The 18,615-nt window shown below is 36.5% G+C and overlaps 1 protein-coding gene across 2 annotated transcripts in view; it reads right to left on the bottom strand.

The window, feature by feature from the left end:
• Positions 1-18,615, bottom strand: part of map3k12 (mitogen-activated protein kinase kinase kinase 12) — a 39,558-nt gene that overhangs the window by 9,115 nt on the left and 11,828 nt on the right. Inside the window, exons 3-10 of one of the 2 annotated variants that reach the window (XM_016502847.1) lie at positions 17,919-18,102; positions 13,187-13,378; positions 12,935-13,093; positions 11,245-11,403; positions 9,572-9,680; positions 7,334-7,443; positions 6,800-6,916; positions 1,408-1,527 (exon numbers count right to left, since the gene is read on the bottom strand). In XM_016502847.1, the coding sequence (XP_016358333.1) occupies positions 1,408-1,527; positions 6,800-6,916; positions 7,334-7,443; positions 9,572-9,680; positions 11,245-11,403; positions 12,935-13,093; positions 13,187-13,378; positions 17,919-18,102 (1,150 nt within the window). The remainder of the gene's footprint in view (positions 1-1,407; positions 1,528-6,799; positions 6,917-7,333; positions 7,444-9,571; positions 9,681-11,244; positions 11,404-12,934; positions 13,094-13,186; positions 13,379-17,918; positions 18,103-18,615) is intronic. The other variant, XM_016502848.1, reaches the window with a different exon arrangement.

The raw sequence follows: 18,615 nt of genomic DNA, 5'->3' as shown, positions 1-18,615 counted from the left end.
ACTGTGCTGTAACAAGGTGTGGTAAATGGGCAACTCTGGTAACGCTGCCCTCTCATTCATTGATCTGCTAACCGTTATGCTCACGTGTCCTCTGATAATAATAGCTTTCTAGGATTAAACATTATTTGGATAATTGGTAAAAAAATATCTCTTAATAGCCCTACTGTGTGTTAGACCTACCTGAAAAATTAAAAAGCAATTTATTTCATTTGTAGGCCTATCGTTATTTTTTATTTGTGCTATCATTAGTCATTTCTTTATTTGTTCTTACTTTATTATTAACTGCTTAGCCTCCTTGTCATTTTTTATTCAATTTAAAGTTTTAAATCAATCAATCTCGTGCTACTGCAACAAAATTACCCAACTGTAAAATCAAAAATACACTGATTGAGCAAAACTTTGTTTAATTAACATTATAACTAGCTATCTCACAATGTTTACATATGAATAAAAGCCTACATTAAAATCTGTCATATAAATTGGTCTTTTCATTAGAAATTAGCCTACTGATTGCCACCATTGATGGACAAATTTTTTTTATAATATTAAAAATATCTGTATGACAGTATATTTTGCAGTTCTTCCCTGCTGTACCGAATACCTATACTTTTCAAAGTATCATATCGAAGTTAGAAATTCAAATATTGTGACAAAATTAATTTTGTAGTGTGCCACAAATTTGTTAACATTTCCAAAGGGTGCCGCGACTAAAGAAAGGTTGGGAAACACTGTAGTATACAATATACTGTATTTGCTAGTAGATTATATGTCAAGGAATGTCCAAGAACTTTCTCTTGACAAACGTTTCTTTTGTACATTTTTTGCAGTAATGTTAGCCTATAATGAAATATGTGCAAAATGCAACAGTTATTAAATGAGTAAGTCTCATCCTTATTCCCCAGAATAATGTTGCTTTGGGACTGCATGCATTTAGGATGTTCAGTCGTGTCCATGTTTATGGAAATATCAAACATACTTTTCCAAACATTTAATCATGTACACATTCTATTTACTTTAGATTTTTTGAGAAATTACAGTGAAACTGGAACTACTCATATGTTGTTCTATACATACATTCACCTAGAAGACAAACCTCTACATTGTGTAACTGTGTATAAGACACAAAACTTGAAGGGCATGTAATACATACTGTACATATTACTGAATGTGGACACGGACAAGGTGATTTTGTACACTGAGTCTCAATGACTAACCTCATGCTATCGCTCATTTAAAATACTCCAAATTCATTAAAATTTGAATCAGGTTAAGAACAAATTCATGTGCGTACATACGTGTTGTGAATTAGGCAGAAATGAATTAGTTCTGCTGTGGATATAAACACAAACTATCCAGGTAATTATTAATAAATGAGAGCTAGTGTGAAGTGATCCTGCCTATTCTTACCTCTTGCCATGAGGAGGCAGTTTCTGAGGGACGCTTCTCTTCTTGATGAGTTTGTCCACTGTGGTTGAGGGGTGATGTTTGAAGAGACCAGGATATTTCTTATCCAGACACTGTTCCCTCCTTAATCAATAACACAGCAGCATTAGCACTTCACAGTGTTATAAATGAAGGTATCAGGAGCTGATTTGACTGAATATTAATAATCTCTGAGTAACGTGACATGGAATATTGGGAGCACTTTCCATGAATAGGGCACAGAATAGGGCCTAAACATGAGCTCACACAGAAAGGACTGACAGAGACAATGAGAGCTCTGTCTAGATTTATCGTTCTCTGTGGTGGATCATGACTGCTCATAGCTGGTGGAGCAATTCATCGGCTTTATTCCGATAATAATTTTCCCCCCGATACTTCTACTTCTGTATATAGTGCATTATTATTTAATTTCATTTTTTTCTTACATTAGTGTTATATTCTCTTCTCTCTTATCATCTCTTCTGTGTGATTCTATGTATGTCTGCACTATCATGCACTATGTCCATACTTTCTTCTGCACTGGAAGCTCCTGTTGTCAAGTCAAATTATAAAGCTCTTTCTGACTTCTGATAATAAACAAGACTTCATCGCTACAGTAAATACTAGTGACAAAGTCATCTGTGATGGACAGATTATTAATAGCTGGTCTATGTGGTAATTACAGTACATCGGTCAGGACATGCAAATGTACGTTTCGTTCATCGACCTCAAATGTGGCTTATCATCTGAAACATGTAAGTAGTAGCATCATTACATGGCTGCTGGCTTTAACATTAACCTAGAAAAATGTGCGCTATTGAAGTGTTTGTGCGGAGTGTGGAAGCTGAACAGTAGTGCGCTCACTGCATGTGTGATCATTTGCCTTTAACTTAAAATACTCCGTCATTTTCGCTCATACAGATAAGAGTAATAATATATAATACATATAATAATACAATAAATATTTCGAATCTGTAAAAGGTCTACTTTCATTTATGTTCACTCACAGTAACAACAAACGTTGTGCTTTTGTAAAATAATGAACAGGGTGAGCTTTCTGCCGTCTAGTTGAACTTGAACATGTCAAAAAAACAAAAAAAAGAAACAAAACTCTGTGCCACACAAACATGAAAAATATATCTATACAAAATGTCTACTTTTAAATGAACCTAATTCAAATGGAAAACAAATATTTTCAGATTATGTAATCTGTATGAAACTTGCACGTTCACTGTGGAGATGACGAGTCAGTGTCGTCGACTTCATCACTGCAGCCGAAAATACAGAAAACACTAGTTTATTAATTAATTCTTGTAATTTTAAAGGGGTCCTATTATGCTCTTTTACAAAGTCTTGATTTTGTTTTGGGGGTGTACTAGGACATGCTCTCATGCTTGGTGGTTCGAAAAACGCATTATTTTTCACATAATTTACATTATTACAATAACTTTCTCCCCAGCCTGGCACAAACGGCTCAATTAGTTCCAGATTTGATGAAGGCCCGCCTTCCGAAAAACGAAATGTGATGTGATTGGTTAGCTGTCCCAGTGCGCTGTGATTGGCGAACAGCTTAGATGGTGTTTCAGTACTGCCACGCCCCTTGCCAAAGCAGCAAGTTCCGTCTGCTCCGGTATAGTTAGGGATGGCGTCAATATTACCATATCAATTTGAGCCAGATTCAGACCCGAGAATATTGAACAAGAGGATCGCACAGAACCTTTGCACGCACGGATATTGCAAGACATATTAGAGTGGTGACTAGGGTTGGGCCGATAGACAATGGCATCCCCCCGCAATCCGCCGCATCCCAATACTGCTTTCGGAAAGAAAATGAGGTGTATACGGAACCCGAACCTCTAAAGGGAATAAATACGAGATGGGAGGACAATATATATTTCAATACTTTCTCTCACAGTTATATCATTGGGTAATTATACTGTAGGCCTATATAAATTGCGGTCATCGGGGAGACGCTATTATGCCTGGCATTGAAATTGCTTTTGAGTGCACGATCTCTTTTTAGTTTCACTTTCACTTTCGAGATTCACGATTGCACGTACTCTGTTTATACTATGGAGCAGCAGTACTTACCACACATTTTACAAGATTAGATGTTTTGTCAGTGGTGCTCAGTCATCTCTCCTACTTACTATGTTTATGTGGTAAGTGAAATTTTAAGTACTGTAATGTAACAAAGCAACCGTTAGCAAACGTTATTTGTTTTCCGTGCATTTCTGAATACGGATTCACGCTTCGGGCACACCCCCCACTCGCTGAAAAATAACTGCGTTTACTATTTACAGATAAGTACATATAAAACAGTACACAGAATCTCTTGGATTACAATTTGCAGCTAGACGGCTGTACTGTTACTTCCTCTACAGTCAAATTTACCTATTAAGTTCCGTATCAGTTACAAAATATTATTATTTACCTACAAGGCCCTTAATGGTTTAGCTCCTGCGTATCTAACTAGTCACCCCCTAACTAGTAAAACTCTGGACTTTTGGTAGTACCTAGGAGAGCAAAGTCATACCATAGTCTCATAATTGAAGTGTAAATTCTGCAGATTACATCATTGTCCAGTATTGTACTGTCAGCAATTTATAAAAACGTTTTCATAACTGTAACATACATATTTACATACATAATTATTCAGGTGCATGTGTAATAACTGCATTAAAATGCCCAGCGAGGTAGAAAACATCTGCATACACACTACACACTGACTAAAATTCAAAAAGTGAAAAAGCATAATAGGACCTCTTAAGGCAGTCTTTTGTGCTGTTTTTTTCCCTGAAGCATTCATTACCTTTACTTCTACGGTGTGCTGTGTCAAGCTTTATTCGTACTCTTGAGCGCTGATAGGCTACAGGCAATTAAAGGCTCATTATTATGAATTACATGGTTTATTAATATAAACATGTGATTAGTCGACTAATTGCTTAAAATGAACAACTACTAGTTGACCAGAAAAATCTTTAGTCGTCTTTTTTCTTCTTTTTTTTTTAAACATATAATATTTTTCTAGATATAAAGCAGGATAGCTACTAAATAGAGCTTGAGTGACCGAACGGATTTGAAGCGTAGCAGACCACTGATTGCTACCCTATTGATTGCTACCAGCTGATCAATTACTCTACCTACACTAATCAACAACTGTATTTAAGACCATTCAAACTCTTCAGTCTGCCGCACAGACATCTGCACCCACCTCCACAATACAAGTTTGGGTTCTTCTAGAACTTTTATGACTGAATTTCATGTCACTCCCTTTATTTAGTAATTGCTGTATTTCTGCATATGTGCGTAGTTAAGAAATATTTAGTTATTGTCAGGCTGGGGGATTCATGCCTAAAGGATGTATCTTAAAGGGGTCATATGATGCGATTTAAATTGTTCCTTTCTCTTTGGAGTGTTACAAGTTCTTGGTGCATAAAGAAGATCTGTAAAGTTGCAAAGACTAAAGTCACAAATCCAATCAGATATTCTTTATAAAAGTTAAGAGTCAACCACGCCTACCTAAAACGGCTCGTTCTAACACGCCCCCACATATCTAAATCACGATGTGGGAAGATTTTCATAACGCCGCCCAAATGTTCACGCAAAGAAAGAAGGCGTAACTTTTATTCTCACTTTAGTATTGTTGCCGCCGCTGCCATGTTGTGAAGGAGCTGTGTGTTTCATTGTGAAAGTGAAACTACTTTGTGTGGTCTTCCAAAAGAGGACGATATCCGCTTCGTCATGCCTGGAGCTGATCCGTGCTGGTCGCTGAGGAAATACATCAACTTCGCGCTGTGGATCGCCGGATCGGCTTTCACCGTGGACGAAGCGGAGTCCAGCCCGGGGTCGTCACATGTGGATGCCGCAAGCCTGCCGGACGCTCCTTCGTTGAATCCGCTGGCCGTTCCTCACTCTAGACCGCCGGCCTCCGCTCACTCTAGCCCGCCGCGTGTGACGCTGTGTGCTTCGTTGTGAAAGCGAAACTACTTTGTTTGGTCTTCCAAAAGAGGACACGACTAGAAATCAGTGGTTAAGTTGTATTTACAACACTGTTCCAGAACAGTTCAACCCAAATATTCAGATGTGTGCAGCACATTTTATGGAGGACTGTTTCCTGATCCTGGGAGAGTAGACTACAATGCCGGCTGTTCTGACTCAAAGACTGTAAGTACGTTTTCATATTTAAAGAATTTGCCACTGATGATTCAAACGCGAGTTTTGGGCAGTGTAGAGTAGCGCTTGTTGTTTGTCATTTCTTTGATCACAAATGCAGACATGGTTTTATGTTTACGTGGCGCGAAGCAACGCAACGCGTAAAAAGACAGGAGAAGTTATTATAATCCATAGTTATGTCCCCACTGCATGCAACAAATGCCTCGTTTATAATGGGTTTTAATGTTTTTGTCTCGTCGCTCCGGCCGGACAGGGCATCACAGTATGGTAAGGGGCGTAACATTTCCGCCACACGCTTGAGGTATTCGGCCAATCACAACGCACTGGATAGCTGGCCAATCAGAGCACACCTCGCTTTTCAGACCGATGAGCTTTGTAAAAATCGACGCGTTTCAGAAAGGCGGGGCATAGAGGAGAAACAATAATGTACAGTATGTGGAAAATAATGTGTTTTTTGAACCTTAAACTGCATAAACACATTTCATTACACCAAATACACAAAATTCTTTTTAGCAACGTCATATGACCCCTTTAAACTGTCTTGTATGTTTAAGAGTCAAATTCAAGAATTGCCAATAAATGTATTATTTTCAGAAGTGGTCCTGACTGAATCATTTTTCATTCACATTTTTACTGTGGCTATTTTGTTTTCTGGAAAGCGTGACATTAAACGTACAGTTGACAGATTATCAGACACTATCAGAGAATATTAATTCTGTGTTGAACATATAATGCAATCATCTGCAATTAAAGATCAATTCAAGACGAACTGAAGTGACCAAGAGCAGAGTGATCTGGCCAGGCAACTGTGTGCTGAGCTACAAAACACTGTTTCAAAGCGCCATCTAGTGCATATTGAGTGACACACAACAAATGTATAAAATTTCCAATAAGCATGTCTGCAAGATTCTGTTTTTGACTGATTGCATTTTTAAAGGCAGCATCTGTACTTCCTCAATACACTGTATGTAGCAATAACAATACTAGAACTTTATTGGGTAACTTGAAAACTTGCATCCAACAAAAATATCTACAGAAATGTAATTGTCTTCTATGGAATAGTTCTTATATTATTTGGTATTTTTTAAATGTTTTATTTATTAATAATTACAAAATAATAGTAATTATTTTATAGTCATATTAAACGGGTTAAAAGAAGTGCTACATGTGTATGTTTTAGGTGTATATAAGTGTGTTTTACCTGAGCAGCTCTTTCTCTTTGAGCTCCAGCTGCAGCATCACGGCGTTGAGCTCCATGTACAGATTGTTGGCTCTCTCCAGCTTTCTCTCGTAGTGTTCTCTGATGTCAAGAGCATGCCTGTTAAAATGAGTCAGACAGAAGTCATGCTCAGTAACGGACACAAGGTCACGCTGCAAATGCCCACTGCTTTATTTCTTCTCTCACTGTAAAAATACAGTTATTGTGTAAATAACTACACAACGAGTCACCTCATCAAATATTCAGCCTATGTCATAATAGCATGTCTCAGTCAAAAAATGAGTTAGGTTACTGTGATAAATTGCGATACATTCATTTTCAACACTTTATTTTACATTGTCCCAATGTTCTTATGCGTAACTACATGCAACTAACCCTAAACCAAACCCTAATCCCAACCCTATAGCATGTACATGTTGGTAATTAATAATACTCAGTACTTAAATGTACAACTACTGTACATTGTAACAAGGACAGCTTAAAACAAAGTGTTATGTGCATGCATCTGTTGCTGACCTGAGTTCCTCTCGTCGCCGGTTGATCAGCTCTTCATCCAGACGGTGAAGACACGTGCCCTCTGACTTGATCTTCTCAAAGTGTTGCTTGACCTCCTCACGCCACTCGGCCTGCACTCGCATACAGAGATCTCAGATCAGCATCAGTCATTATCTTTTGCTTTAACAACACTGTTTAAAGGGCTAATGATGTGGCACTCACTTTTGTCCTTTCTATGAATTTCTAAAAAAAATTTCACTCAGTGACTTGAATGTTAGCCTGATGTAAAATGTTTTATATTATTAAAGCATGAAGTCAAAAATGTTTTAAAGAATTTCTTTAAAAGAAAATTTGGCATCGTTTTGTGTTATATGTATACAAATATTTTCCCAAAATCCCATCACTTTTAAATATTTGAAAATTGTACTGAGCGTGCACTTGTAGTACTTCAAATTGTAAAAGTACATTTAAAAGAAACTGTACTTGGCGTTAATACCATATTAATGAAATTAAAGGGCACTTTAAATAGAGACACTTTCATGACTATGTTTGTTAGCACACTTAAGTACACTTCTAAAAAGTGCACATTGCAATAATGTCAAAGTAAAATATTTTCATATTTTTTCTATATATCAAGTGGGTCAAGCTAGCCACTAATTACTTTTCATTCAAATTGTATTGCAGCTATTTTGTTTTCTGGAAATCACAGCATTAAATGTATAGTTAAATTATCAGACACTGTCAGAGAATGTTAATTCTGTGTTGAATGTATAATGCAATAATGGTAAGACTTTAGAATAGGGAAGTAGGCCTATTCACTATTTATTAAGAGGTTAATTAAGACTATTAATTACACTCACAATTAATTAAGAGTTTCCCCTTAGTAAACTCCTGCTGCTTATTAATAGTTAGTAAGGACGTTGTTAAGTTTAGAAATGTGGTAGGTTTAAGGGATCTAAAACATGGTCATGCAGAATAAAGCATATGCTAATATGCATGCTAATAAGCAGCTAGTGAGAATTGGTCCTTAAAACAAAGTGTTACCACAATAATCTACAATTAAAGATCAATTGAAGATGAACTGAAGTGACCAAGAGCAGTGTGATCTGACCAGGCAACTGTGTGCTGAGCTACAAAACACTGTTTCAGAGCGGCATCTGGTGGATTTAGTGACGCACTCAAAATCTGCTTTACTTCTAGTTACATTCGAAATCATTGTTTTAATAAATTTGGTCATTTTTAATTAAATCCACTTATTTGATGAGCTGACTTGCATACAAAAGCCAGTCAATATTGCATGTAATATAGTTAATATAGATTAAATTTGTCTTTAAACTTAAACTTTTTTTATGACCAATGTTTCAATAGAAATTACTTTATACCATAAATGCTTGTCAATACATTCAGCAGTAATTTTTAACCACATTTCAAAGAGAATGGCAGTTATATGAAATTAGTCAGAAGCACTCTGATGTTCAACTAAATGCATTTAAAATGAATTGAAACTACAACACATTACATGACATGAAATTAAGTGTCTAAAACATTACATTCAGTTCATACTTAAGTCTATTCTAGTATGTATATTTCTAGTATGTTGTTATGTATGCTCTTCTAGTATGTAGCATGACGAGACATGTTCAGTTCAGATCAGGGCTGGGCTGGGGTTAAAATCCGGCCCACGAGTTCCCCGTGAATGCTTTGCTGGGTTACAGGGCCTTCAGTTGGGGTAAATAAATGAATAAATAAAACAGGACAGAAATAAATAATGATAGATATTACTGAATTCATGGCAAATGCAACATCCTTTTTTGTCACATAGAAAATTGACAGTAAATCACTGATTTTGAGCTAGAATGCAGTAGATTGACTGCTATTACATTCTGTCATCACTACAGAACCTTTAATGTTCTCATATCACACGACTCTGAGTGGATCAAGATACTTGCACTGTTTGGTCCCGCTCTGCTTTTGCGCGCGGCTGGCAGATGCATCGGTAGCACCGCTTCACACTTTTGGAGCAGGCTATTTGCCTTTTGCAGTTTGTCATGCACTGTAATTTAAAGACAGTTCCTAACATGGGGGAGGTCTCCCTTGCTTCGGGAATGTCTCATTTTTAAAGTGCATTTCCAGGAACCTCGCAGGTGTTTTGAACTAGATTCTCAACATATTTTGTCTTGTTCCATTTCTAGGCAAACAGAAGTCCATACTCTCTGTTTGGCGACTCATGACTGGTGTGGTTGTACAGAAGCGTCTCACCTGAGATCTGAAGTAGGTCTCCTGCGGAGTGGAGAGCACGTCTGCAGACGCGATGTCCAGATGCAGCAGAATCTGCCTGAACGACGGCCTGCTCCTGGGTTTGCAGTTCCTACACACACATATTAGCATTACAAAAGTCACTTACAAATTACTACCAGACACTTACACAGTCTCCGCTTGTTGCATCTTTTCCTTGAAATTTTGCAGAGAGATAATCTATTTCCACATAACTCTCTCTTGTCTTCCTTTTTTTTCCCTCTGAAAAAGTACACTTTAAGTACACATTGAATGAAATATTTTTGGACACTGAATTGCATGTAAATGTATTATAGTTTAAATTTATATTAAATGTAATTCGCTGAACTTAAGTAGGACTTCAGGACATTTTTATATATAATTTCATAATTACTTCTTTAGTCTTTGAAATATGGTTAAAGTGTACAGATGATAAACTAAAATATACTTTAATATCATTTCTGTTGAACTTTGTATTTAAATATATGGTAACACTTTACAATACGGTGGCACTAATATGCATTAATTCATGCTTAACTAATGCACAGATAATCACAAGTTAATATTTAACTCACGATGAACTAAATCATTTATTAATAATTACTACATCAGCAACTAATGAACATTCTGTATGATTCATAGATTAAGTAATCAATACATTGTTATTAGTTAAATGTGTCATATTGTATTAATTCCCTAATAACATATTATATTATATTAAGTAATAGTGTAAATTCATGTGTTAATTACCAAAATGGGTCGAAGCCATGCATTTCACATTCCAGTTGTCTGCTTTAATTGATCATTAGCTAATGATTTGCAAAGATATAATTATGTCATGACTTTACTTGTTGAGGCGCATGACTAACTAACTAACTAATTCTAACTAATCCACAACCACAATGATATATTACTTAAAAATTAGTTAATAGTTCTGTGCCTCAACAAGTAAAGTCATGATATAATGATACCTTTGCAAATCATTAGCTAATGATTAATTAAAGCAAACAACTGGAAGTTGAAGTACATAGCTTTGACCACTGTGGTAATTAACACATGAATTTACATCATTAGTTAATATAATATGTTATTAGGGAACTAATACATTATGACACATTTAACTAATAACTATTTATTTATTATTTAATCTATGAATCATATGGAATGTTCATTAGTTGCTGATGTAGTAAGCATTAATAAATGGTTTAGCTCTTCATGAGTTATACATTAACTCGTGATTATCTGTGGATTAGTTAAGCATGAATTAATGCATATTTGTGCACCCGTATCGTAAAGTGTTTCCGTAATATTAAAGAACACACTACAGTTACAATTATATTACATGTGCTTTAGTATGTTAGTCAGCACATCAAAATAAGTGTACTTTTCTAAAACACGACAAAAGAGTATTAAAACTTAATGATTTAAAATGCACTTTGAAGTAAAACTTTTAATTTGACATTATTACAAACTGCATTTTTTAAAAGTCTATTTAGGTGTGTTAAGAAACATAGTCATAACAGTGCATCTCTCTGTAAGTTCACTCAAGAGGCTTTTTTTCCATTAACATGGTATCTGCTGTACAGTTAATAAAATCTACTACAATTGCACATTCAGCACACTTTCTTTCTTTCTTTCTTTCTTCCTTGGTTTCTCACCAGCACTGTCTGAGCAGGATTTTGAAGCCATCAGGGCAGCTTTCAGGAAGAGGAAGCTGCAGGCTGTTGTTTCCCACACCCCATATGATAGCAGAGGAGTCCACGTCTTTATACGGGATCTCACCGGTCAGCATCTCCCACAGCACCACACCGAACGACCTGCGGATGCCACACATCACATCACTGACAGCTGCACTCATCTCCTGGACTTCATGTTTTGCATTGATTTCGCAGAGTTTTTTTTTTTTTTTCAGTGTAAAACAGCTCGTCATGTCACGCTAATAGCCTCGTGAGCAACGCACCGACATTCCGGAGTTCCAAGTTCAAATCCCGGGTCGCGGACCTTTCCCGATCCCACCCCCCTCTCTCTCCCACTTCACTTCCTGTCTAAATACTGTCCTATCACAATAATAATAATAATAATAATAATAAGGCAAAAACGCCAAAAATAAATCATAAACAAATCATAAATAAAAAAAACAGCTTGTCAATTGGGCAGCACCCTCAAAAGGAAGACTATGTACTTTATCTACCCATAAAAGGTAGGGATGTAACGATATTATCAATATCGTGGTATCACGATAGCAAAACTGTCTCGATATTATCATGGTCACATGACGATATGAAACGGCAAAAAGTGTAGTTATTAAAATATATTTAAACTTCTTATTCTAACATAAAAGGTCTTTAAAGTTGTGTTTTGGGCCATTATGCTTTGGCACAGTATCTGTCAAACGAACTCAAACCGAAAGCACAATATGGCCTAATCCCTTAATCAAGTCTGTTTGTGCTGAGCGTTTCAAAGCAAAGCGGCACTTCGTTCAGACGATCAGCTCGTGATCCGGTGTTTTGCCGCACCTCAGAACGGCTCCGTTCACACTGAATGAATGCAGTGAACTCGTTTATTTCACATTCTGTGAGTTTAGCGCATGCTTGGGAACGCAACAGTCACCAGTTATGCTTTTTCTACATAGCAGATGATTACAGCGTTTCACTAGATTTGCAGTGAGACGTGTTTTTGTAAGCCTGTTTTCACTGAAGCTGGAGTTTTCCTTCAAAATAAAAGCTTAAAAGTGCAGTGTGAATTGCTGACAGCTAGCGGTTTAAATGCAGTCCAAATTCTAAATATCTCTCAAGTGTAGAAATTAGGAAAGATGTATTGTAATGTCCCTACTGCAGTGTAAAGCAAAAAATAATGTACCTATGAAATATTCATTTTCATGTATTTTACAGTGCAATTGTTTTACAATATATGGCTACTACTGTCATTGTTGTTATTATTATTATTATTATTATTATTATTATTGTATTCTAATTTGATTGGCTTTCTAAAACACCAATGTGAATGTAATTTAGACTGGGACAGTATACCACAAATAAAAAGAGGGTTGAGTTTTTTTTGTTAAGAACATGGGTTGGAGCTCTTAATTTTGAACTCTCAAAGTGCATTAGATAGAACAATTTAACTTTAAAATGTAGAAAATTGTCATTGTCTTTTTTTTAAAATATCGCAATAAATATGGTATCGTGGACTTCAAATCGCAATATTATAGTATCGTGAGATTTTCATATCTTTACATCCCTACAAAAAGGTGCATATTAGTACACTGGAGCAGGAATATGTACCCTATGAACTTTTAATGAAATTGCATTGAATACTCCCAGACCCAGTGATTACAAATGATCATACCAGATGTCCACTTTCTCAGACACAGGCTCATTCCGAATCACCTCGGGCGCCATCCAGGCCACAGTGCCTGCAAACGACATCTTGGTGCTCTTGTCTCTGAGCTCCTTAGACGTGCCGAAGTCTGAGATCTTCACCAGGTCATCGTGTGTGATCAGCATACTGACAGAAAGAAGACACGGGTATAAGGCACACTTTCAGTTTGCTCATGCTTCCAAAAACTCTTGTATGGATTGGTACAAAGCAGCATCATACTTGGGTGATTTGAGATCTCTGTGGATGATCTTGTGAAGGTGGAGGTAGTTCATGCCGCCTGCGATGCCCATGGCCCAGTCCACCAGCAGGGACGGCATGATCTTCCTGCCGGCCCTCAGCACCTCGTAGAGCTGGCCCTGCGCGCAGTACTCCATGATGATGCAGTAACATGGAGCCTGCGTGCACACGCCCCTGAACACACAAGTTTACAGAGTGAAAGAGGTTAACACGAGCTGCTGTTTCTTTGCAGCCTGTCAAATTGAATTTGGATTATCAGAAGCAGAGTTGGAAATTGCTGGGGCAAAAATGCCACCATGATTAATAATAATGACACCAAATTATTTTTATATATTATTATTATAACATATGATATAGTTAATCAATATCATATGAGCAAGAGTGCTGTTTTCCCGAATATCAGCACAATTGCAAATGTGATGTCAATTCTATACAAAAGTTCAATAAACAAGTTAATATTAAGTGACTTACATTTTTGGCACAATATTGTCAATTTTCCTCAACAAACATAGTTCTAAACAAAGTCACAGATGAGCCGCTGCACGTCTCTAAGCAACGCACAGCAAAGTTTCCTTGATATATATATTTAAAAATTTGGCATAAAAGATGACACATTTAATAAGGTTAAACAATGCCCTTACAATGGAAATAAATAAATAAACACATACATACATACATACATAAATGCACGCATGCACCTGGAAATCAATTTAAGGTGGAAAATATCACCATGTAATGGTCGGAAAGTTCATTTCTGTTGTTGATCAGAAAGTGCTCCAAAAAAGAAAAGTAATAATTAAATAAAATAATTATTTGTTATTTTGGGCCAGGTGTGTCCAGTCCTGCTCCTTGAGGGTCAAGGTCAGTAATCACGGTCTTCAGGATCACTACACACTTCCAGGCAGGTGTGTGTGCTGGAGCTGAACTATGCATGCAGGAGCTCGATTAGACACCCTACTTCTGTGTTATGTATCCAAATTGATTGGGAGACATGTTGCAACAAATGCCTGACGTAAAGATATGAGTTTCCTGGGTGCACTTGAAGGCAGAAATATTCCCTGCGTTCCATTCGGAAGGGCTCATCCCTATGCCCTAATCCCTTCAAAGGGTTTACCCTCCAGAGTGAGAGCTTTGAAGGGTGTAGGGGACCAAACAACTGTTTCTTGAAGTGCCCTTCTGACACGGAGGCGCCGTCTTCATGGAAATAATCAGCGCAAAGGATCATGGGGGCCCGAAGTGTCCATCAGTTGTTCCCTTCGAAATCCTTCATTCCGAAGGGCCCTTTGAAGTGGCTAGTTTTGAGCACTTCGGTTTGGAACGACCCTTCAATATGACGGCCATGATTGTTTTCACTCCGAAGTGCCCTTCGGAGGGCGATATATCCCATTTGGAACGCACCGATTTATTCTTTCATCTTCTTCTGTTTAATGGTGATTTTCATTCTGGTGCATATCGCCACCTACTGGACGGTTGTGCAAGCATTGTTTCATCTAAACCTGTTTTTCTTTTTCATCTTTCTTCATGTCATATTTCAGTGATGCATGACATACAGTATTACTGTGAATAATAATTATATAGTTTGTTTGATAAAGACTGAACAAACTAAAAAACAGTCTGCACTTGCAAAGGTAATACCTCTGTTTAAGGGTGTACGCACACTAGGCAATCTGAACCGTGCCCGAGCGCGGTTGACCCAAATTAATTGTTTTTCAAATAATTGTATTAAAAGAAGTATATTTAGGTTTATAACAGGTCTGGTTCTCACCTTATTGATGAAGAGGAATTGTAAGTGTGAGTGCAGGCCAGCAGGGGGTAATCGCGCTCGGTTCAAGGCAGCTGTGCCTAGTGTGAGTACACCCTAAGGTTCATTTGTTGTGTTTAGCTATTTTGCTTCCATATCTATGGGTGAAAAATCGCAAGTCTTCTTTTTATTATTATAGAAATATATTATTTTAAAAAACACACAAACTTGAATGCAGATCAAGGATGACATGAGAAAATGTTGGTTTTTACGTGTGTGAGGTGATATAAGAGCTATTCCAGCGTTACGGATGTGACATTTGCAGTCAAAATTTGCAATACAATTGTATATTCATTATAAATATATTGAATCATCTGTTTATAAACCCCTAACAATAGAGTGCAGACATCAGAAAAATATCAGTCTATAAATGTGTTTTATATTTTAGATGAGGGAAATACACGTGTTACGGACATTAAAAAAAGACACATTTTTAGGAGACAACATATTTTGTAGACTTTCTGTGAATTACAACACACAAACCAGAAGCAACAATATCTACCAAATGGAGAAGGATTTGGCTCTTTACAGGACATAAAAGATCCATTTTATTTCGAGTTTCGTTTTCGCATTTTGGAGTAAAAAACACTGTTACGGATGTATTGAAAGCGGAATTTATCCGACTATGGAAACGTGTATAAAAACAACTTCATCAGAGATCTCTAATGGATATTTAAACTAAAATTGTAAGGCAAATGGTTATGGATTATGTACTGTATAGCATGCATTCACACCATCTCTCAGGCTGTTAAGTGTAACCAGTGTGAGACTTGCATTTAAAAAAAAACATCAGTTTACAGCAGAGACAGATGCAGTTGTAACCTAAACATTGTATTTGACATCTTTAAATTACATAATGGACTGATGACGCTCCAATTCGTTGCTGATCAAGATTATTTAAATGGTTGGCTGTCATGAACACTAGTTTTAATGACACAAATATACATTAAATAATTAAGTTACAAAACAGGTTAAATAAAAATATGCTGAATAGATAATATAGTGCAAATATTTATAAAAATGCTCCTCTCCAGAGTTATTTATGGACACTGAATGGCTTGAGGTGGGCTAGGCTGTACAAGCTGTTTATGATTTCTCTCTGCAGCTAAAACACTGAGATTGTGATACACTTCAGTAAGTTTTTCTGTTTCTTTCAACACACCTTCTGATGTTTATTTCATGCTACAACTAGTAGTAAAGAGAAAGAGATCAGTTCATTTGCACCGGGCTGCTGTTTGTACTTAGGCGCGACAATCTGTCATCAAACATTAAAGAACGTCAAAATGATAGTTTATTTAGCGATGTAGTTTGAAGTATAGTTTGAATTTCATGATAAACTGAGGCTTTGTTACTTTTATGGGTACTGGATGGAATGTGTGCTTTAATTTAGTGAAGTTTATAATGCATCAGTTGAAAACAGCATGGACTCAAAGATTGACCTTGGCATTTAATGATTGATATCAGTTTGTTAAAAAAAAAAATTAAATCAGGAAAACAATATTTTCAACTCAGCCCCTTTCTGAAGCGCTGCAGGCATATTCAAGCACTATATTTTCCTAATTTGTTTGTTAAATAAAAGTATTATAGGCTATACAGTATATTGTTAAATTGTAGCCTATAAAAATTTACTTTCAAGTGTCACCTTGTGTTTTTATTCACTTTCATTTAGACTATTTTGATGAAGAAACATGCAGAAACAAGAGCTGTTGTAAAGCACCATACCATTTTACTTTTATCTGTTTAACTTTACACTGTAGATCAAAATAAATGATTTGATTGGTAATATTATTTTTAAAATGAGAGAATCCACTGCTTATTTTGAGTATAGGCTAAACTGCAGATTCACGTTGCGTCTGCACAACAAAATGAACTAAACATTTTAACTTGCAAATTGTGCGTGGCATGATTTACACACAGCGTGTGTCTTCTCCATGTCGTGATTACCAGGTTGTTCGTAAAATCCGAAATGTGCCCAGATGTCGGCTTTTAAAGTAGTTGGAGCATTTTTACATTACATTTAGTCATTTAGCAGACGCTTTTATCCAAATCGACTTACAAATGAGGACAATAGAAGCAATCAAAATCAACAAAAGAGCAATGATATACAAGTGCTATAACAAGTCTCAGTTAGCTTAACACAGTACACGTAGCAAGGTTTTTTTTTATTATATAATAAATAAAAAGAAAACAGATAAAATAGAAAAAAATAGAGAAAGCTAGTGTTAGAGGCCTTTTTTGCTTTTGTTAATTGTACAATAAATAAAAAGAAAACAGATAGAATACCAAAAGATTAGAGAAGCTAATGTTAGTTTTTCTTTTTTTTTTTTTTAAGAAAACAAACAGTAAGTGAATAGAGTGCAAGCCTAAAAGGACAAGATTTTATTTTTTTTAAGAATAGAATAATTATAGAGAGTGCTAGAGTTAAAGGGTCAAATAAAGACATTTTTAATTACTTGCAGTCCCCTCCCTCCGTCATTGTATGTTACCGCGACAAAGCACGTCAGAAAAGCATCAGTGTGTTATAATCGGTTATGGTCTATTACTGAACTGATACCGAATCGTCCTCGTCTGCATCACGATGCATCGTAGAAACAATTAATTTCGACACCCCTATATAATAGCCTAACTCTTGTTTAGAATGAATGGCACTGTGGCAATGTGTATAGTATTTATAATGTTTGTAAACATTTAATTTAAGATACTTTACATCGTTTCTGAATGTAATAATAACACGCATCATGTGACTTATACACTGATGCGACTTATCTGTGTTTATTTTGTCTCTCAACAATGCAATTTTGACCCAGTGTGACTTATACTCTGGGGTGACTTATTTTCTGGAAAATACACTATTTATAATCATACTTTAATATAATGGGGGTGATGCTGGTGTGCAGGTTTGCATTCACTCACTTGAAGGTAATGATGTTGGGGTGTTTGAGCTTGCGCAGATGTTTGATCTCAGTCTCCTTGATGTCTCGGACTTTCTTCACAGCCACCTCCTCACCATGAAACTTGCCCAGGAAAACAGCTCCCTGCGCCCCGCTGCCCACCCACTGCAGCTCGGAGATCTCCTCGAACGGCACCTCCCAGGAGTCTGGAAGAGACATTCCCAACATCGGCTCACTGGAAATACCTGTCTCTAAATACACTTCTGCAAAACTGAAAAAACCTACCTATACATACCAATCGCTGCAGTTTCCATTTTAAATAAACAGTAGAGGCAGCAAAACTCTGACAACTTTTATTCCTTTGCACACAAAGTATGATTTTACAGGTCCACTGTTTTGATTAATAAAGCCTAATTTTCGCACAATTACTTGAGGAATATCATGTTATGAATTCAAAACAATTTTAACATGCTGTGACATTTGAAAACTGATTCTTTTGAATGTTAGCGCCACATATCCAGCTTCATATGTATGGGTTTTTATATTTGCAGCGGCTATTTGCACTAAGTGAAAATAGCATATTTTCTTAGCGATAGATGCTATTTACACTAAATGCAAATAGCAATGGATTCTATTTACACTAAGTGAAAATACCAGTATTTTCTGCTATTTATTGCAAATAGTGGCAATTATCGGCACCTCTGTAGTACATTATAAAA

The sequence above is a fragment of the Sinocyclocheilus anshuiensis genome, unplaced genomic scaffold (genome assembly GCF_001515605.1).
Source record: "Sinocyclocheilus anshuiensis isolate Anshui unplaced genomic scaffold, SAMN03320099.WGS_v1.1 scaffold1838, whole genome shotgun sequence".
Lineage (NCBI taxonomy): Eukaryota > Metazoa > Chordata > Actinopteri > Cypriniformes > Cyprinidae > Sinocyclocheilus > Sinocyclocheilus anshuiensis.
Note: the sequence above shows the minus strand (reverse complement) of the source record. Positions and strands in the feature narration are given on the sequence as shown.